The sequence below is a fragment of the Dipodomys merriami genome, unplaced genomic scaffold (genome assembly GCF_024711535.1).
Source record: "Dipodomys merriami isolate MVZ:Mamm:240054 unplaced genomic scaffold, mDipMer1.0.p SCAF_6, whole genome shotgun sequence".
Classification (NCBI taxonomy): domain Eukaryota; kingdom Metazoa; phylum Chordata; class Mammalia; order Rodentia; family Heteromyidae; genus Dipodomys; species Dipodomys merriami.
The window spans coordinates 7,306,544-7,328,418 of NW_027206179.1; the positions used below are offsets into that span (position 1 = coordinate 7,306,544).

Genomic DNA, 21,875 nt, shown 5'->3' on the forward strand with positions numbered 1-21,875 from the left:
GAGGTAGAGGGCTAGCCTTGAGCTGAAGAGCTAAGAGACAGCACCCAGGCCCAGAGTTCAGGCCCCACGACTGGACCCCCCCTCCAAAAAAAAAAAAGAAGAAGAAAAAGATATGCTAAGATGGGAAGGGAAAGGGGAAGCCAGTTTTGCAAAGGGGAAAAACCCAGGTGCTGGTGGCTCATGCCTGTAAGCCTAGCTACTCAGAAGATTGAGATCTGAGTATCGTAGTTCCAGAGGCTGTGACTCTGTCTCCATTTAATGAGCAAAAAGCCAGAAGTGAAGCTGTGGCTTAAGTGGTAGAGTGTCAGCCTTGGGTGGGAAAAGCTGAGAGAACTCCAGGCCTAATTCAAGCCCAGTACTGGAAGAAAAACAAAACCACTAGAAAACAAAAGTTGGGAGCTGCTAGGCCTGTAGGGAAGAGAGTGGAGAAGACTTGGAAAGGCTGGAACCCTGAGATTGCTCATTCCGGCTCAGGCAGGTGGGCGGGGCCTCACAGACATCAGGTGAGTGGTGAGCTGCCTGTGTTTTCTTGGGATCATAGCCAAGCACGTTAGCTCTCTTGGCCTCTCCTGAGGAGCCACACAGCTTGGAACTCACTTTGGAATGTGGCGCCCCTAGAAATGATGTAAGGATGCTCCAGAGATGCCATTAAGGAGAGCAAGCAGTTTCCTTTGTAAATCTAATACTTTCCGATTACACGAGGGAGAAAGGTCAAGTTTGATGTTACCCTGCCTATAATAATCCTTTAGACCTTGCAGGACCCCACCTCTGGTTACAGAAAGATGGCAGTCACTGGGTCCAGGTGGGTGCATGTAAGTTTGCGAAGAGCGATGCTTCTCCAACTTGACTTGTTGGGCCGGCAGAGTGTTTGAACCCAAGTTTGTCCCGGGCAATGAATGAAAGCCACCAAACGGTTAGTCTCCGGCTGCGGGGGGCGAGGGGCGTGGCCCGAGGCTTCCAGTCGCGGCGCGCGCAGGCGTTACTGGTCACGTCGGGTCACGTGAGTGCGCAGGCGCATTTCCGCGCAGCTCCGCTCTCTTACACAAAGCCCAGACGCGGAGAAAATGGCGGCAGGGGTCGAAGCAGCGGCGGAGGTGACGGCGACGGAGCCCAAAATGGAGGAAGAAAGCGGCGCGCCTGGCGTGCCAAGCGGCAACGGGGCTCCGGGTCCGAAGGGGTGAGTATCCCAGGGTTCCTGGCTCCCGGGTCGGGCTCCCGGTCGGCGGCCTCCCCCTCAGCGCGGCCTTGGCTCGGGCCTCTCGCTGCAGGTGGTGGGGGCAGCCAAGGCTGTGAGGCGGGGATCCGGACGGCCCCGCGGTGCGTCTCCAGGCTCGTTTCCTGCCGTTGCCGGGCCTTAAGTACCTCAGGGCCAGACAGACACCGTTGGCGGTGCAGCCGCTGCGCGTAGCCCGGTGATGGCGCGGGTTCTGGAGTTGGAGATTCCCGAGTTGGAGACCCGCTTGCTTCTGAAACTGATCTTGGACGAGTGGTTTCAACTCCTCTCCCAATCCCCGGGGCCTTTCGGCCTCGGATCTCAGTTTCCCGAGCCTAAGAGTGGGGGGGAGGGGGGGGAGAGTGCGCGCGCAAAGCCTCTCGCGCGGTCAGCCGGGGATAAACGGCTGCCGAGCCGGAGTCGGGGATCCTACTCCACCCCCGACCCCCACCCCACCCCTCGGCTTGGTCCCTGCCTTCGAACCTCCCCGGCTGGTCCCGGCCCAATGAGTCCTCCGATGCTTCTCGCGCCTCCTCCCCAGGTGCGCAGTAGGTATTAGGAGAGAATTGCTACTCTGTTGAGAAAGGAAGATAACTCCGTTATTTAGGGCCACCCGTTTCACACTCCCATCATCTTTCTCATCTTTCAGAGCCCTGCTTTGAACTCAGCCTTAGGTTCCCTGGTTGTTGTTGTTGTTGTTGTCGGTATTATTTTGTGTGTCTTTTTGTTTGTTTTTGTTTGTTTCCTTAAAGGAGGAAAGGATCAGCTGTGTTGCCTTGGAACTCAACTTACGGATAGCAGTCACTTGAGAAAAAGACTCAGAGAAGGGTTTTTGGCTTCAAGTGCCAGCAGTCGTGGGCACACAGTGCTAATATCCGTTCTCCCCCTCCCCCCCCCCCCCCAATTTCCCTACATAAGATTTGCCGTTTTTAAGTGTGCAGTTCAGTGACATTGAGCACATTGACCGTGTTGGGCAACTGTCAGCACTGTCCTTGTTCTGAACTTGTTTTGTTTTCATCCTGTGGAATAAAATGTAAAATGTAGCCATCAGCCACTAAACTCCTCCCCCCCCCAATTTCCTGCTGTGCTTTGCTCAAACTTTTTAAGGAGTGAAACTTTGTGATACACTCTGCGGATTGAGTATTGGCTACTTTACTATTATGTTTCTTCTGTAAGAAATTCCAGCCTCTTAGGTGAGGAAGAAAAACAGTTTCTGGTCCTTGGAAATCAAAGAGAAAGGGCTGGGAATGTAGTTAAGTAGTTCACTGCGAGTTTAAGTATGTTTTTTTTTTTTTTTTGGCGGTTGTGGGGCTTGAACTCTGGGCCTGGGCGCTGTCCCTCAGCTCTTCAGCTCAAGGCGAGCGCTCTACCACTTGAGCTACAGCGCCACTTCCTTCACTGCGAGTTTAATCCTCAGTTCTGAGGGCAACAACAAAACAGCAACAAGAGAAAAAGTGTCCTTTATTCCCAACACCTTACTGTAGAAGCCTCTGAATAGGGATGTGTCTTCCTACCCATTTGTTGGTGGTGTTGATGTGGGGGAGAGGGGGCTTGAATATGTGTTATAGTGAAGTATTGTACTAAGGATATTCCTAGCTTCATTTTGACTTTTTTCAGCATTTGTTTCCAAGGAGACTTGTTGAAGGGCCTATTTGGAGGGCTTTAAAGATACTTTTATGTTGGGGCTGGGAAGGTGGCTCAGCGGTAGAGTGCTTGCCTTGCATGCATGAAGCCCTGGGTTCAATTCCTCAGCACCACATAAGCAAAAAGAAAAAAGCCGGAAGTGGCACTGTGGCTCAAGTGGTAGAGCGCTAGCTTTGAGCTGAAGAGCTGAGGGACAGCGCCCAGGCCCAGAGTTCAGGCCCCACAACCCGACCCCCCCCCCCCAAAAAAGATACTTTTATGTCCACATAGGAGTGCTGCTACAACCTTTATAGGTGAGAGTTAAATTTGTTGAGGATTATAGCACTGGGACTAAATTTGCTAGGCAAATTTTCCACTGTCCATTTTCTTTTTTTATACGGTTTTTTTTAAATTGTAAAAATAGTGTTTGGTTACATGAGTAAGGTAGTGAGTATATTTCCTATCGAGCATTGTTACCTCCTCCTTTGTTTTTCCCCTTCCATCCCTTCCTTCCCCACATCCCCAGTTTCTCCCTCCCCCCCCCCCCAAGTTGTAAAGTTCATTTCAACAGTGTCCACTATCCATTTTCAAATAGCCATCTTGTAATGGAATCACTTGGCAGACCACCCGAATTTTACTTTTCATTGGAAAGACTGAGCCAGGCTTAATAGAGGATACCTCTATGCCAGGTGGAAAACATACCTTTGCAACAATAAAGTTCTGGAAGGAACTCTTTAGAAACCTATTCCTTGAGGAGGGAGATCAGTTAATATTTTTGTAGTGATTATGCTGTGATAGAAGTTGCAGGGTAGAGTGTGGAACTCCACCCTCCACTACTGTTTAGGGGCTAAGAGGAAGAGAATAGAAAATGATTGAGATGAGGTAAAGATCAGGGATTTCGAGTATGCTCTTTTTTTCTTTTTAAACCAGTCCTGGGGTGTGAACTCAGGGCCTGGGCACTGCTGCTGAGCTGCTTTTGCTCAAGGGTAGCACTGTAACACCTGAGCCACAGCATCCCTTTCAGCTTTTTCTATTTATGTGGTACTGAGGAATGGAACCAGGGCTTCATGCATGCTAGGCAAACACTGTACTGCTAAGCCGCATTCCCAGCCCTTGCTTTAATTTTATTTGTCGGTTGTGGGGCTTGAACCCTGGGCCTGGGTGCTGTCCCTCAGCTCTTCAGCTCAAGGCTAGTGTTCTACCACTTGAGCCACAGCACCCCTTCCAGCTTTTACTGAGGAATTGAACCCAGGGCCTCATGCATGCAAGGCAAGCACTCTACCACTGAGCCACCTTCCCAGCCCCCCCTGCTTTATTTTTTAAATAGAACAATTCGAATGCATGATGGTTCTAGGAATAGAACTCAGGGCCTCATGCATGCCAAACAAGTGCTCCACCACTGAGCTGTATACCCAACCCTGTTGTATTTATTTATTTATTTTTATTTTTATTTTTTTGTTGGTCGTGGGGCTTGAACTCTGGGCCTGGGCGCTGTCCCTCAGCTCTTCAGCTCAAGGTGAGCGCTCTACCACTTGAGCTACAGCGCCACTTCTGGTTTTCTGGTGGTTTATTGGAGATAGGAGTCTCACGGTCTCTCCTGCCCGGGCTGGCTTTGAACCGCGATCCTCAGATCTCAGCCTCCTGAGTAGCTAGGATTACAAGCGTGAGCCACCAGCGCCCGGCCTGTCGTATTTATTTATTTTCATTCCTGGGCTTGAACTCAGGGCCTGGACACTGACACTGAGCTTTTTTACCCAAGACTAGTACTCTACCACTTGAGCCACAGCTCCAGTTCTGACTTTTTGGTAATTAATTGGAGATGAGGGTCTCATGGACTTTCCTGCCTGGGCTGGTGTTGAACTGTGATCCTGAAATCTCAGCCTCCTGAGCAGTAAGGATGATAGATGTGAACCACTGGCACCTCCTCTGTTTCTTTTCTTTTCTTTTGTTGATTGTGGTACTTAAACTCAGGGCCTGGGCACTGCCCCTCATCTCTTTTCTGCTCCAGGCTAGCACTCTTTCACTTTGATCTACGGTGCAACTTCTGGTTTTCTGGTGGTTAATTGGAAATGAGAGTCTTGGAATTTTTGCCCAGGCTAGCTTTGAACTGTTATCCTCAGATGTCAGCCTTCTAAGTAGATAGGATTACAGATGTGAGCCCCCAACACCTACCTACCTTTCCCCCCCCCCTTTTTTTTTTTGCTGGGCTTGGACACTGTACCTGAACCTCTGTGTTCAAGGCTAGCCCTCTACCACTTGAGCTATAGTGCCATCTCCTGTTTTCTTGTGGTTAATTGGAGATAAGAGTCTCACTGAGCTATAGTGCCATTTCCTGTTTTCTTGTGGTTAATTGGAGATGAGTCTCACTGACTTTCTTGCCCAGGCTGGCTTTGAACTGCAATCCTAAAATCTCTTCAGCTCAAGGCTAGCACTCTACCATTTGAGCCACAGTGCCACTTCCGGCTTTTTTCTTTTTGCTTATGTGGTGCTGAGGAATTGAACCCAGGGCCTCATGCATGCAAGGCAAGCACTCTACCACTGAGCCACCTTCCCAGCCCTGAAAGTTTTTTTTTCTAAGGTTTAGGTGTGATTACACACACACACTCGCACGTGCATACACATAGGCAAAGTCTGATTTCACCTATTTCCTGATTGAATGGTTGTTTTAAAGATAAAAACGTATACTTAATTTGTAGAGGCACTACTGCTAGTATTAACTCCTATGATTGAGAACTTCAGTTCCCAGCCCTTGCCATATACTATTCCAGTAACCTCTCTTAACAGTCATTTGAACTGGTTTACCCAGGCTTCCTATGTTTCCCCATTCTTTTAAAGATGATGCTGCACTTTAAAAAGTGAAGGTAGGCTGAGAATGTGGCTTAGTGGTAGAGTGCTAGCCTTGAGCAAAAAGAAGCTCAGGGAGAGCTCCCAGGCCCTGAGTTCAAGCCCAGACTTTTTTTTTTTTTTTTTTTTTTTTGTCGGCCGTGGGCTTGAACTCTGGGCCTGGGCACTGTCCCTCAGCTCTTCAGCTCAAGGCCAGCGCTCTACCACTTGAGCTACAGCGCCACTTCCGGTTTTCTGGTGGTTTTTATTGGAGATAGGAGTCTCACGGTCTCTCTTGCCCGGGCTGGCTTTGAACCGCAATCCTCAGATCTCAGCCTCCTGAGTAGCTAGGATTACAGGCGTGAGCCACCAGCGCCCGGCATGGGAAAAGGATTTTTGAGGACATTAGATTATGAATACATTAGATTATGGGGTTTCTAGTTGATTGGAATGGACACTGTCAAATCTTTGCTTTCACCTTGTCTTTCTTTGATTTTATTCAGGACTGGAGAAAGAGATCCCAGGGCACAGAGATCTGCCTGTTTTGCTTGTTTTGTTTCGATGGCAATTCGCAAATGGGCTCTCCATTTCCATGGTTTTCAGTCATAGAGTTTAAAACTGAATTTTCTTCAGGAGGCTCAATGTTTAGGTTTCCCCAGCTAGAGCTCTTGATTGGTATGTTTTTTTTTTTTTTTGGTCCGGTCGTGGGGCCTGAACTCTGCCTGGGCGCTGTCCCTCAGCTCTTCAGCTCAAGTCTAGCACTCTACCACTTGAACCACAGCGCCACTTCCGGCTTTTTTCTTTTTGCTTACGTGGTGCTGAGGAGTCGAACCCAGGGCCTCTGGCATGCAAGGCAAGCGCTCTACCACTGAGCCACCTTCCCAGCCCCATTGATTGGTATGTTTTAAAACAATGTTTATAGCATGTTTTGTTGTTGTTAAAATGCTATGTGTGGGCCAGGTGCTGGTGACTCATGCCTGTAATCCTGCCTACTTAGGAGGCTGAGATCTGAGGCTCCTGGTTCGAAGCTAGCCTGGGAAGGAAAGTCTGAGACTCTTAATTAAGTGGTAGAACAATATAGCATTGAGCAAAAAAAGTTTAGGAACAGTGCCCAATCCCTGAGTTCAAGCCTCAGGAATGGCACCCCCTCAAAAAGGGGGAGGGGAAACATATGTATAGATCTTCTTTGCTCTGTCAAGAAAATTATTGTAGGAAAATCATTGCCTTAAGACACTGTGTCAAGTCCCAACATGGAAACATAAGAACTAACACCTCTGTTCATACATGAGAAAACAGGCCAAACAAAGGCCAGTAACTTTGGGGTTCAGACTTAGAAGTGACCCTAGTACCTGCAGTACTGCTCCTGAGGTATTTTCTACTCAACATTTACTAGCGTGCTCTCCCTCCCTCCCTCCCTCCCTCCCTCCCTCCCTCCCTCTCTCCCTCCCTTCCTCCCTTCCTCCCTTCCCTTCCTCCCTTCTCCCTTTCCCCCCTTCCCCCCTCCCCCCTCTTGGTTGGTTGTGGGGCCTGAACTCTGGGCTTGGGTGCTGTCCCTCAGCTCAAGGCTAGCACTTGAGCCACTGCATCACTTCTGGCTTTTTCTGTTTATGTGGTGCTGAGGAATAGAACCCAGAGCCTCATGCATGCAAGGCAAGCACTCTACCACTGAGCCGCCTTTCCAGCAGGCCCCCCCCTCACCCCCTACCTTTTTTAAAAAAAGGAGTTAAAGACTCCCAACCTGCTTTTTTTATGTGTTGTTGATTCTCCAGCATTTGTGTGTGCCTCCATGGCTACAGATTGTGCTTTCGCTGATAAAGAGCCACATATGTAAAAGCTGAGTCACGTGGGTAGCCTAGTGGTGGACCTGGAGATGAGTGGTGCTGTTCACTGCATTAAAGGAGGTCAAAACTTAAAGGATTTCTGTGATAAATCACTTTACATCAGGCTTGGTTCCAAGGGTACAGGAGTACTCTTGTTTTTCAGATGAGATTAGAATTTCAGGGTTTTGAGATTATCTAGTAGACTATGTATTCCTTGGTTCAGAACTCCCGAAGTAATGACAGTAGAACTTGCCTAAAGGAATGTTGTTGAAGCTTATTGATGGCAAAGCAATCCTGTTTTTATTCAGTGAGTATATAGAGTCCTCTGTGGCATAGGCATTCCATCTTTTTTTATGGATATCTTTTGTTTTGGCCATTCTGGGGCTTGAACTCAGAGCCTGGGCACTGTCCCTGAGCTTTTTTAGCTCAAGGCTAGCACTCTACCACTTGAGCCACGGCACCACTTGCAGCTTTTTCTGTTTATGTGGTACTGAGAAATTGAACCCAGACCTTCATGCATATTAGGCAAGAACTCTACCACTACGCCACATTCCCATACCTTTATGAGTATCTTTATGGTATAATTCTGTAGGTGAAATTCTGTGGTGAAACAATTACTTTGTTTTGGTTTGTTTTTGTTCAAGGCTGGCACCCTACCACTTGAGCAACAGCACCACTTTCAGCTTTTTTAGTGGTTCATTGGGGATAAGATTCTCACAGTCTTTTCCTGCCTAGGCTGGCTTTGAACCATAATCCCCCTACCTCAGCTTCCTGAGTAACTAGGATTAGAGGCAAGAGCCAGGCTTCTGGATTGCGTGGTTCTTTTTGTGCAGTTCTGCAAAGGTACAGTTAGTAGAGATCATTAGGTATTCAGAAAGACCAGTTTTTCTTAAAAGCTAGAAGTGGTAGGAATTCTAACCCTGTTTACTTAGGAGGAGAGTTGATGGGAGAGATCATGATTAGCCAGAGCAGGATTTGTTATGGTGGTGTGCTCAGTGTTGAGCCATGTGAAGTGATTAGCCCCAAACCAAATGCCCAGCATCTGCAATTAGATTGGGTAGTTTATTCTTAGTCCTATGTTGATCAGGAGAATATAGACTACTCTATTACCTGCGGTGGCTGTAATTATTTATTTATTTATTTTTTGGGGGTCTGGTCGTGGGGCTTGAACTTTGGGCCTGGGTGCTGTCCCTCAGCTCTTCAGCTCAAGGCTAGTGTTCTACCACTTGAGCCACAGAGCCACTTCCGGCTTTTTTCTTTTTGCTTATGTGGTGCTGAGGAATTGAACCCAGGGCCTCAGGCATGCAAGGCAAGCGCTGAGCCACCTTCCCAGCCCCAGTAATTATTTATTTACAGTTGTAACAGGTAAGCTGAGCAGTCTATACTTGTATCAAAGTAAAATGAAAGTCTTCAAAATTTGTGGTTTAAGAAGTAACTATTAGGGCTGGGAGTCTGGCTTAGTGGTAGAATGCTCGCCTAGCATGCGTGAAGGTCCTGGGTTAGATAACTCAGCACCACATACACAGAAAAAGCTGGAAGTGGTGCTGTGGCTCAAGTGTTAGAGTGCTAGCCTTGAGCAAAAGAAGCTCGGGCTGTGCCCAGGCCTTGAGTTCAAGCCTTAGGACTGGCCAAAAAAGAAAAAAAAAAAAAAACCAGCAACAGCAACTATTAAAATGCAGGCTCAAGCCTATAATCCTAGCTACTTAGGAGGCTGAGATCTGAGGATGGAAGTTTGAAGCCAGCCCAGGCAGAAAAGTCCCCATGAAACTCCTCAAGTAACTACTCAAAAACTGGAAGTGAAACTGTGGCTAAAAGTGGTAGAGGGCTAGCCTTGAGCAAAAGAGCTCCGGGACAGTGCCCAGGCCCTGAGGTCAAGGCTCACAACCAACAACAAAATAAAAATACACTTTTATCTATAGACCTTCTGGTGGACTGGGATATGTTGATATCTATTTTATGAATTTTTACCAACACTTTTCCTTATTTGCTAAGAAAGAGTAAAGGACAGATTGGCAGATCATGCTGCTCGCAAACTTTGGGGGGGGGGGTCAGGGCTTTTTTGCTGAGTATGCAGATGACCTGTGTCATAGTTGTGAGTTCATTTTGGGGTGGGTTCTGTATTCAGCTATGTGTGCTTGTACATTCAGGGAGACAGTGCTAGAGAAAAGTTCTGCTTAGTGCTAGAGAAGAGTTCTAGGAATCTGGGAGTTAGAGAGGCCCTAACACACATCCTTCTGCCAGCCATGAGTAGGGAAGCCTGCTGAATGTGGAGGAAGCAGCTTTGCTTTGTGTTAGTCAAGTAGGGATATAAGTTACACTAATGGTACCTTCATTGGTAGTGAACACTGTCCCCTTTTCCACCAAAGAAAGTCATATCCCAGAATATAAGCCCTTTAAATTAAAAGTAGCTTTATAAATCATTGATACCATAGTTGTGGCTTTTTTTTTTTCCTAGTGATTTTGTGGATCACAAATTCTGCTAGAGCCTGGACTTTGGGGGGGTCACTAGGTGGGAAGCAGAAATGTACACGTTTAGTCTCCCACTTGTCATCTCCCATTGGGGTCTCTATAGTCTGAGATGGCTGAACTCACACAGCATCTAAGAGAACAGCACAGTCTACCTGTACATGCCTGTTGCTCTGGCTGTGCACAGGATTGCTGACACTCTTTATTTGGTCCATCTTAGGGCTTGAACTCAAGGCCTGGTCACAGTCCCTGATCTCTTTTGTTCAGGGTTAGTGCTTTATCACTTTGAGCCACAGTGCCACTTCTAGTTTTCTCATAGTTGATTGGAGATGATAGTATCATGGACTTTGTTGCTCTTGCTGGCTTTGAACCACAATCCTCAGATCTTAGCCTCTTAAGTAGCTGGGCTTGTAGGCGTGAGCCACCAGTACCTGGCTTGCAGTTAGCTTTTGATGACCTGTGCTTTGGAAGTGTGTATTTCTTTGGAAACTTTGTCATGTTCTATTCCAAACCAGAATTGTATCTGTAGAACCTAGAGAAGTCCAGCATGGCAGTCTCCAATGCTTTATTTTCCAGACAGAGACTGGAAAAGAGATTATCAGGGAAGGGGAAGCCAACAGAGTCTCCACCCTTATTTGCCAAAGGTGGATTTGTTTGCATATTGGCATCTACCTAGCAGAATTGAGTGGCTAATGCTTCCTTTTCCCACTCCATGCTAGGAGTAGAAACCAGGGACTTGCATATGCTGTAAGCACATCCTCTACCACTGAGTTATCCTCCTAGCCCTTCCCAGTAATTTAGTTTTAACTAAACACTGAACTCTACTAAATATCAGCCTCATCTTTCTTCCCCCCCCCCCCAAGCTAGAAAGATTTTAATCATGATTCTTAACATGGATTAAGCACTAAAATTTTCACAAAGCTATGTGTGAACACAAACCGATTGTTAACTAGAGACTAGCAAATTTTCACTGTGATATCAATAAGAGGCAAAATAAAAAATAAGGAAATGTAACTTGATAAGCAAATACCTTGGACCTGTGACTCTTGGAAGGTAGAAATTCAGCATCTTTCTGTATCCCCCCAACACAGCAGAAGACATGAAACTAGAATTGGTTCAGCCCTTCACCACCTGAGCCATCCTCTTAGCTTTTTTTCCCTTCTGGTATTATTCAGATAGGGTCTAATGGTTTTTGCCTGGGGCTGCAGTTCTCTAGATCCTTTAGGAACCAGTATTGCAGGACTTTGCTCCTCTGCTTTCTAAAATACCTTCCCTTTTTCCTTTTTCTACTTCGGAATAAGAGCACTTGAGCTGGGACCCCCTCTCTTGTTACAGTCCATAAGGATGTTCATGAGCCTAGGAAAGTTTTTCTCTTGAGAAAGGTATACTCCTCAGATCTCAACCTCTTTCTTTCTTTTTTTTTTTTTTTGTCAGTCATGGGCCTGAACTCTGGGCCTGGCGCTGTCCCTCAGCTCTTCAGCTCAAGGCCAGCGCTCGACCACTTGAGTTACAGCACCACTTCTGGCTTTTTCTGCTTATGTGGTGCTGAGGAATTGAACCCAGGGCTTCATGCATGCAAGACAAGCACTCTACCACTGAGCCACCTTCCCAGCCCCAGATCTCAACCTCTTGAATAGCTAGGATTACTGGCATGAGCCACCAGAATGCATCATTACAACTTTCTGCCTGGTATGGAGGCTTTTAGCTTGAATGTCCTAAATAAAAACCAGTATTGGTCTTGTTCTACATGCCTACGGAATTGCAAGCTGGCAAGTCAACATTGGCTTTCACACTGTGCTGACATATAAACCCTTTATTATTTTTCTCTTTTTGAATTCAGTGAAGGAGAACGACCTACTCAGAATGAGAAGAGGAAGGAGAAAAACATAAAAAGAGGAGGCAGCCGCTTTGAGCCCTACGCCAACCCAACTAAAAGATACAGAGCCTTCATTACAAACATACCTTTTGATGTGAAATGGCAGTCACTTAAAGACCTGGTTAAAGAAAAAGGTAATGGTACTGGTGGTGGAGTAGGGTAAGAAGGTTGGTGTGTCTTCTCTGTGGCTAATTCCTTGCTTCTCTTTTGTCAATGGAAGTTGCTCTGGAAGAGAGTGTGTTGTGTCCAGGTTTAGACTTAACCCCACCTCACTTCTTACTGTTGTCAAGTCCATGTGTCAGACCAAGGTATAGGCCTCTGGCCTACAGATGATTTTATTGGCTTACTACCATTAGTAGGGCTCAGTTAGGTTTGAGGGGAGCCTATTTGTGTTAAAGAAGTTTATCAAATTCTTCAGGCTATTTTTCTTTTTAACTAAAATGGAGATTAATCTCTTAGAGTCTGGCAGGAAGGTAGTTTGTTTAAATTTTGTGATGTCCTTCTAGGATCAATATTTGGTAGCTGGAATTTGTGCTGCTCAATTCCAGATTGTAAAATCCTAGCTTCTCTTTTGACCTGTTAGGCTTCCCCGCTTTGGGTTAAAAAAAAAAAGAAAAAGAAAAGAAAAAAAGAGATTATATAGTTGGAGAGTTCAAAGAAATCTCCTGTGATGAAATGTCTTAAATAAGGGTGCATATTGTTCTAGTCAGGTGTCCAAATCCTGGCTTAGGACAGGGGAAGCAAACTCAGCTCTACTGCCACCAGGAGGTCTGAGGAGACCACCCCATTGTCATCTGCCTCCCCTCTGAACACTGCTGAATCCTCTCCTTCACTCCTGTTCTGTTGTTGTCTTCTGTTTGCCGATTCTTGGTCCTGCTGGTGGCACTGAGGACTAAAGAGATCACTCAGCCCTGGTTTAGACAAAACATTCATAGAGAACAAGTTGTGTGGTGCCTTGAGCTCCTCTCCTGGCAGAAGCTATAATCAATCAGCCTTAATGAAGGCTGTGAAGGAGTGTTTGAAGGCTGTTTGAAGGAGTGAAAGGTATTGCTTTTCTGGAGCATTCATATTGAAGAGAGAGATAGGCTTGATTTGTCAAATGATTGACATTTCAGTGGCAAAGATGCCTCTTGGCCAGGCCTTTCGGTATGTGTATTGGTGCTCCCTGAATTGGGTTTTGAAGCCATTAATGGCCACTGCCATCTTTATCCTATCACTTCCTTTACCATGACATATAAGAAGCACTGGGCACAGGGAGACTGCATACAGTCATGTATGCTGCTCCCATTTGTACTTCTCCAGATAACACAGATGGAAACATGTTCTGGTGTGACGTGTGTTTTCCTGCCTTGATCAGCCAAATCATTCCTGCCAGTGCTCCTGGGGCAAGAGTGAAGTTTCTTTTGTCTGAAGGACGTGTCATGTGGCATCCCAGATGCAGTGTTCTTGGTTTTTGGGACTGCTGCTTTAATATAAGCTTAGAATTTCTGAACAGTATGGTTGGGTATTATTTGACTTAGTTTTGGGATAACCCCCAAATTTGTGTTCTTGTGATTTGGTTGAACTGCTGAATTGCTATTTCCATTGATAATAAGGCATAGTAGTTCCAAGAACCAGGAATGTGGCTTTGAAAATGTAATTTGTTAGAATTTTTGTAAGAGATTGCAGGCCAAATTATTTTTCATTTTTAGGAGTGTGTAAAACTGTTTTGGGACATGATGGATAAATAGGTGATATCTTTACAATTAATTCAGTAATTCAGTTTTGGAAGCCTTCAAGCTGGTAGCAGCAGCAGCAGCCATGCCGTTTCTGGATGTAGAAGCAGTTCACCTCAATCTACTATTTGCACAGTATTAAGTGTGGAGCCAGCCTGGTGGTTTATTTGGATACTTCCAAACTGGTTCTCATATTCCCCTGGCATACTGCTATGAATGCCTGGGCTCAGCCCTTTCAGTGTATTTTTGGTGGTGTAATTTAGAATTACAGGTGTGCAGTAAATCTGTTTGTTATTTTTAATGAACCTTAAAATGTTCTTGTTTAGAGCTCCCCTGTTCTGGTTAAATTAATTACTTTGCTATTAATTAAATTAGTCATAGTGCATTGTGGGTAAAGTGATTCATAACAGAAAGGTAATATTTTTTATAGTGATGTTCATCTTTTCAGTATATGAAATCTAAAGAAATTGTTTACATGCATAGGGCTCCTTAAGAAATATCTATTCATTATGAGGTTTGAAAAATAGACTTATACTCATGTCTTGGAATACCAAAAATATGTCTACATGGTTATTTTAAATAATTATTTGAAATCTCTTGGCAGGAGGTCTTAAGTTCTTTTGAAGACTTGGCAAAAGAAAAAATGGCATATAGACACTAATGGCCTGAAAGTATAGTCTCCAAATAATCCCAGGTGGACAGACCACAGAGATTGGGAAGACACAATAATCAAACCCCTCTTCTGTCTGCATTTGAAGAGACTATGATTGATGAAACCCTAGACCTGTTGTTTGAGGAAACTAGTGGAATGAGAACTAGAATTAGTTGTCCTCAACTTGAATTTTCTGTCATTTGCAGCAGTGTCTAATTGCAGCTTCTGGGAGCTAAAGTAGTACTTTTGCCAAGAGTGGAGCTTTTCTAAGGATAATCATGCATGAAATTGTCTTTTAAGTACCAGTACCCTTCCTGATTCCTAATCTTCCCCTTTTTGTTCACCAGGTGTATATTTTCCATTCTAGGACATTCTGGTGTTAATCTGATACCATATGAAGTAGACTTTTACACTTTTCCTTCTCTATAGAATCACAAAACATTTTTTTTTTCTTGGTTGGGGGGCTTGAACTCAGGGCCTGGGCAGTCCTTGAGCTCTTCTGCTCAAGGCTAGTACTCTACCATTTTGAGCCACAGTTTTCTGGTGGTAAGAGTCACAAGGACTTTCCTGCCCGGTTGGCTTTGAACTGTGATCCTCTGATCTTAACCTCCTAAGTAGCTAGGATTACACGTATGAGCCACCACTGCCTGGCTCACAAGACTTTTTTGGTTGGCATTAGTCATGAAGTCAACATTGCTGGTTTTAAAGAGAAAAATGTATTTTGAGAGCTTCATTTTGTTCTAAGCCAGATTTACTTTTTCTTAACCCCCTCTTCCTATCAATTAGGAACATAGGATAGGCACTTGATATCTTGCCCTTTGCCTGTGTACCTGCTTTCCACTTCCTACTCTAGCTCACCTAGTGGAACAGAGGAAAAGATACTCTTGCCTTTCCTCTTGTTTATGCTTTATTTTACTAGTTTTGTTTTGAGACAAGGTCTCACTATGTAGTGGAGGTTGACCTTGAGCTTACTATTGTAGCCTAGGCTGGCCTTGAACTTATCTCATGCAGAGTGCTACGAGTTTCTGGGTTGAAAAAACAGTTGGGAGCTGGAGACTTCCTGAAAAGTAAAAAAAAACAACAACAACAAATAGCTCAAAACAAGACAATTGAGAACCATGGTCATATGAAATTTAAATTGGGATTGTCAGACCAGGTTGGAAAGTGTCTATAACAGTCCACAGCTACTCAGTTGCTTCAACAGAGAGATGATAAGATCCACAAGCTAAAAGTGTTTATTGGGCTGGGAAGGTGGCTCAGTGGTAGAGCGCTTGCCTTGCATGCCTGAGGCCCTGGGTTGGATTCCTCAGCACCACATAAGCAAAAGGAAAAAGCCGGAGTGGCACTGTGGCTCAAGTGGTAGAGCTCTAGCCTTGAGCTGAAGAGCTGAGGGATAGCACCTAGGCCCAGAGTTCAAGGCCCCACGACCAGACCCCCCTCCCCCCAAAAAAAGTTTTATCATAAGGGCACAAAGTATAAAAATTTCTGTGGCCAGAGGATCCTTAGAAATTTAAAATTAAAGTAGTATTGCACTCCACTGGAGAACATGAAATCCTCCGGGTGCTGGGCTGCTTTTTCCTGGTCTACCCAGAGAGCCAGTATGGAGCTGGGGCAGCTGCCACCTACGCAGGCCTGGGCTTACTACTGAATAAACACGGAGCCTAGGTAGGAGGGGGTAGAGAGGAAGGTCCCTGATGTCCTTTATACTTAAATCAATCCCAAGTTTAGGAGCAGTCAATTTAACTTGTGTACACAGAGATTTCTTTAGGCACTTAATCCATCTGTTATTATTTAATGTATTACTTTAAGTAAATTTCAGATTGCAACTGACTGAAAACTGAGGCCCAGAGGGCAATTGTAGTCCAGTAGAAAGTTTCTGCTGGTTCTTGGAGGTAATCTGTATTGTGAGTCTATAGGGCAGGATTCTTTCAATTTAAACATAGTCTCTACCCAGTCTGCTTTCCTTCATGTTTTCCCTTGTGGGAAATTAGACTGGTGCTGAAACACTCATGCTGTGTGAGCTGAAGATGAGCCCCAGCAGTGCAGCCTGTGTGGCTCAGTCATTTTCTGACTTGTACATGTCAAGATGTCACTGGGTTAAGTAGTTGTCATATCCGAGAAAGAAGCTTCTGAAACCTGCAACGACTGATTATTCTCTGTGACAATCTCTTAGAGTGACTATCTCAAAGTTGACCACTATGAGGTAAATAAACTGTTGAGCAACATGCCCTGCTTTCTACTCCATTCTCTGTCATATTTGTGGGGGCTGAGGTTAGTTATGTAGCTTCGTGGTATAGTGCATGCCTGTATGAGGTGCTAGGTTTAGTCCCAGCTCCCCTACTCCCCTCAAAAAAAAAAATTAAAGGCCTTATCACATATGAATTCTCTTCAGTGAAACTTTGGCCTCTGTATTATCTTGATTTTCTTTTCTTGATGCTTCAGACTGAGCAGTAAATGGAAACACAAAAGCAATCATTTATTGTGATGAAAGTTTGTATGGAACAATTGAATCAAATCAACTCCAAACTGCTTGAGTTCTTTTTGAGTTGCTCACTGAGAATGTATTTTGTTTGTGAAGCAGTACTTTTATAATCCACTTAAATGTTGGCCAAACTGATTTCTTAGCATATTAAAATAAGGTAGAGTGTGACGTTTGGTGTTAGATTTGTCAGACGTTACTATTTTCATTTACGTACTTTCATGTTTAAAGCTGCAGTGGAATTTATCTTAGCTGCCTCTTGGGGTTTCATGGGCTCTATCATTGCACCAGGAGCAGAGTATTATTTTCATTGGTGCCAAATAATTTCACCTCTGGCCTTGCTCCAGCTTGCCTGAGACAGTGATGTGCTCTGGATGGTTTGTTCTTGTACACTTGCTTTGTGGAATGTGACAGGCTTATGTGTATGTAATCGGCAAGTTTTGCTTTCAAATTCTGACACTGTCCTTACTACACAAAACAAAATTTGGCTTTAGTAAAGTAGAACTAAAAAATGAGCTTTTTTTTTTTTTTTGCGCTAGTCCTAGTCGAACTCAGGAATTGGGTGCTGTCCCTGAGCCTCTTTGTGATCTACCATAGTGCCACTAAGGAAGCTGTCTCTTCCTACAGGGAAAGCACAAATCAGAAACAAATGCAGACCTCCTAATCTAACTTGATAAAGGTTTACAGATTTACAGTGTTAAGATCTGGTAAGGAGCATGGTTAGTTGCTGCTGATGCCCTAGAACTACTCAAGTTCAAGCCATGACATACATGGGTATGTCACCTACTCCACTGGAAGGGGAAAAGGGAGTAACAAAATTTTCCTTTTTTGTTGGTTGTGGGGCTTGAACTCAGGACCTGGGCACTGTCCCTGAGCTCCTTTGCTCAAGGCTGGCACTCTTTGTCACTTGAGCCACAGATCCACATCCTGCTTTTTGGTGGTTAGTAGAGGATAAGGGTCTTGCTGCTCAGGCTGGCTTTGAACCTTGATCCTCAGCTCTCAGCCTCCTGAGTAGCTAGGATTATAGGTCTGAGCCCACTGGCACTCAGAAAAGGAAACTTTATTTTTTTGCTGATTGTGGAGCTTGAACTCTGGGCCTGGGCACTGTCCCTCAGCCCTTCAGCTCAAAGTGAGCACTCTACCATATGAGCCACAGTGCCAGTTTCCGTTTTCTGGTGGTTACTTGGAGATAAGAGCCTCATGGATTTTCCTGTCCAGGCAGGCTTTGAACCTGTGATCCTCAGCTCTCAGCTTCCTGAGTAGCTAAGATTATGGGTGTGAGCCACCAGCGCCTGGCTATAAGAAACATTTTTAGGCAGCTTTTTTTTTTTTTTTTTTAAGTGCACAAGATTGAAGCTGAGGGTGCCACCACTGGAATGCTAAATGATACTTGGTTTAACTGTTGGTGATGTGGTGAAAGGTTTGGTTTGGATTTGCTTGCTTTATAGGTTACAATAATAACTTTCTGGACACAGGTTAGAAACTTTCAAGTGCAACAGTATTTGAGTTTTGACAAACAGTTACAACTGTCTTGATTCAGAGAGTGATTTTTTTTTTTAAGGTTTTTTGAGCTGTGGGCACAGCTTGTAGGAATTAAGTTTGGGATACTTGGAGACAAAAGCTATTGGTCCTTGAATGGCTACTGCTGTTGAAATAAATGGTGTTTAACATGGCCTCGTGAACTGTACTTTTGGAATTGCTTTATTTGTAAGGGTAAAATAAAGCCAATTTGCATGACTGTCCTTTGGCTGGGATTGTTTTTAAACTTGTCCCTTGAGAGTGCATACTCCACAAGTTAACTAGATTGGTCCCTCTTGTTTTCCTTCTTCCTTCCTTTGCATTAATCCTCCTTCCTGTTTTGTTGGAAAGAACTAGGAAGGCAAGGTGATGGCTTCCACTTGGCCTTCTTGCCTTCAGTTACTGCACTCTATTAGTAAAGATGTCCTTCAGCACATTGATTTTTATTTGTGAAATAATTTTACCTTTTTTCCACACAAGTTTCATTGCTGTATGGATTTGAAAAATCTTCAACTGGGTACTGGTGGCTCACGCCTGTAATCCTAGCTTCTCAGGAGGCTGAGATTTGAGGATCAAAGCCAGCCTGAGCAAGAAAGTCCATGAAACTTCGAATTAACCACTAGAAAACCAGAAGTGGCCGTGTGACTCAAGTGGTAGAGTGCTCACCTTGAGCTGAAGAGCTCAGGGACAACACCCAGGCCCAGAGTTCAAGACCCACGACCAAACAAAAGACAGATAGATCCTCATATTTTAATGAGCAAGATCAATGAAGGCCAGTAGTGCGTTCATTTTACCCTTATCCAGCTAAACCAGACTTCGATGAGTTCATTCTTTGGAAAGAGTGGGAGTGGGGAGGTTTCTGACATAAAGGCTCCTCCCTTTTAAACTTTTGAGAGTCTGTTTAGAGATCTTGTGCTCCCGTTAATGCTTTAAGGTTGTTTTTTGTGTGCCATCTTCAAGTTCAGCAGCCATTTTGGTGGTTGTATTGATGGAGTCTAACATCTGGTCATGGTGGTCATGAGTTGGCAATCCAAACCTTGAGGAAAATCTGCAGTAGCTCTTGAAAGCTTTCAATTTTCCCCTCTTTGTGTGGCTTAGAACTATGTGAGTCTACTTAATTGTTTAGTTACCACCTGAACCCTAAATTTGAATTTGTATCCTCTTATGGGGAGGGTTAGCAGGCAGCCAGAGTAAAGGCTGTCTTAATTCACTGAAGAGAATCCAGATGCTGTTACGGTTTTCGGATTGTATGTTTAAACATTCTGTTTCTAAGCTTTGGGGCCTAGTGTTGTGTGTAGGACCAGCTACTGAATTTGTGGGGTCCTGTGCAAAATGAAAGTGAAGGGCCTCTTGTCACAAATGAAGAATTTCAAGATGGCCTTAAAAACATTAAACCCATGCGGGCTGTGTCAGGTTGCACACCCATGAAGCTGGCCTGCGGCCATTCTGTGCCTTTGAGCTCGTACCCATCTTTATGTTAGTTACTGGGCGAGCTCCAATCTGTGGCATTACAACCTGTGTGCTGTTTAACCTGCTGTCAATAGTAAGAGCATAGAGGTAAAACTTTCCCTCCCTTCCTAGAAAGTGAATTGTGCAGACTTCTTTCCTAGAGATTTGGATTGCCTCTAGTCATGAGTGAGTATTCCAGGCAGGGCCATCGACAATGGAAATCTGTGGAAGTAGCTTGTTTGTGGCGGGAGGAAAATCAAGGACATATTGTTAATGAGTTTTCACCTACTTTTACTGCACACCTGTAATGCCTAGCTTGGTGGTTTAGAGAATATGGAGTGTTTCTGGGCTTTCTTATAAGGCAGAGGCTCCATACAAGGTTGCTGATGATTGTTCTAAATTCCCATTGTTTTCTTGGCTTTTCTCCCTTGGTTTATGTGTCGTCTGGAAACTGATTTGTAGTTGGTGAGGTAACATACGTGGAGCTCTTAATGGACGCTGAAGGAAAGTCAAGGGTAAGTGTCTGAGAGAATTTCTTCTGTGGATTTACTACATGACAAATGTAACTGTATGGTGGCGTGGACTCGAATGAAATCAGGAAGGCAGTGAGTGCTCATGTTACAGTAGCTATGTTTGATCTTGCCAACACTCCAGTAGGGGGGAGGGGGTTTGCAAACGGGAGTCCCGCTTTTCCAAATGGCTGGCCAAAGAGCTTTTTGGTATTCTGTTTGGATGCCCAATTTGGATAACTGGGGACCATAGCAGTATTGTCTCTTTGTTAACAGAGGAATTGGCTGTGTGTGAATTATGCATGGAATTTTGGCGGTGGTACAATTAATGTAAAACGTGTGTTCTTGTCTAGAAAATGTTACTCTTGGTTGTTTGCTGAATTTGAAAGTTGTGTGAACCAAAGATTCCGAAAAGTTGCCTTTGTGCCAGTAAATTGTAAACCAAACATTACAAATCGGAACGTTCAAAATTGGCCTAGTTCAATGAGAAGAACATAAATGATTTTTTGTCGTGCAATAGAATGGCTTAGAATTAATCACAAGGATGAGCTTAATTTATGGAAGGGATGGACTTAGGAGCAGGACAAGGAATTGATTGAGTATGGAGGGAAGCAGATCTAAAGTTGGTGTGATTTCTTGGAGAACCTGAACTTAGGTCTGCTCATTATAGCTTCTTCTGCTATAGTGCAATGCTGGTAATGTGGAGGAAAATGACATTCAGGAGCCCAGCTTTTAATAAGGAAGGCTAGGCCAGGCATTTTTGTTTGTCAACTTCCCCTTAGAAGGGTTAATTTTTAAATAAAACTTCCTTCGTTACATAAATCAAATATTTATAATCTGTTTATAACTGTCATTGGTATTTACTATGTTTTTCTTTTCTTCTTTTTCCCCTTTCCTTGCTCGTCTGACTGGTCTCGGCTTCTTCCAAAGGGATGTGCGTAAGTATCCTCTAGTTACTTACTGATGTTATTTGAGCCTTCCAAGTTGTAGGACTGGTTCCACTCACTGTCTTTTGACTCCTCATAGTGTTGTTGAATTCAAGATGGAAGAGAGCATGAAAAAAGCTGCTGAAGTTCTAAACAAGCATAGTCTGAGTGGAAGACCACTGAAAGTCAAAGAAGTAAGTTCTCTCTCTGCCTTGCACAAGCTAGGCAAGTGCTCTACCTACCACTCAATTCTAACCCTAGCCCCAGAGTAAACTCTTGGTTAACACTATGTGTACCATGTCTTAGTTCTTGAGTTGTGCCTGTTCAGAGTGAGAATGAGCCTTGGCTGAATCTTGAACAGAGTGGACGAGGAGGATCAGTCACGTGTTCCTGCAGCTTTCCTGTGGGATCTTTGGTACAGTGGCCAGGCTGACTCTGAGTGGCCTGAGCTAAGCGGACTGCTTCTCTTAGGCTTTGTTCTGGGCCTATGGTGCAAGTAAGAGACTTATTACATCTACCAGACGAAACACTGTTCTTGCTCATTTTCTTCTTTCTTGCTCACTTTTTTTCTTTTTTGGGTCCGGTGGTGGGGCCTGAACTCTGGGCCTGGGTGCTGTCCCTCAGCTCTTCAGCTCAAGGCTAGCGCTCTACCACTTGAGCCACAGTGCCACTTCTGGCTTTTTTTTTGCTTATGTGGTGCTGAGGAATTGAACCCAGGGTCTCATGCATGCAAGGCAAGCACTCTACCACTGAGCCACCTTCCCAGCCCCTCTTTATATTTTTTTCCTATACTGATCTTAGGTGTT

General features: G+C 44.7%; 1 protein-coding gene across 5 annotated transcripts in view; it reads left to right on the forward strand.

The window, feature by feature from the left end:
* The window catches only part of Hnrnpm (heterogeneous nuclear ribonucleoprotein M), a 335,755-nt gene that overhangs the window by 290,411 nt on the left and 23,469 nt on the right, over positions 1 to 21,875 (forward strand). For 3 of the 5 annotated variants that reach the window (XM_070002419.1, XM_070002421.1, XM_070002422.1), the window contains exons 1-2: positions 21,063 to 21,081; positions 21,170 to 21,263. In XM_070002419.1, the coding sequence (XP_069858520.1) occupies positions 21,186 to 21,263 (78 nt within the window). In that variant the 5' untranslated portion in view covers positions 21,063 to 21,081; positions 21,170 to 21,185. Of the gene's footprint in view, positions 1 to 1,026; positions 1,178 to 11,785; positions 11,956 to 20,096; positions 20,150 to 21,062; positions 21,082 to 21,169; positions 21,264 to 21,875 lie in introns of those variants that run through there. The other 2 variants (XM_070002423.1, XM_070002420.1) reach the window with 2 other exon arrangements.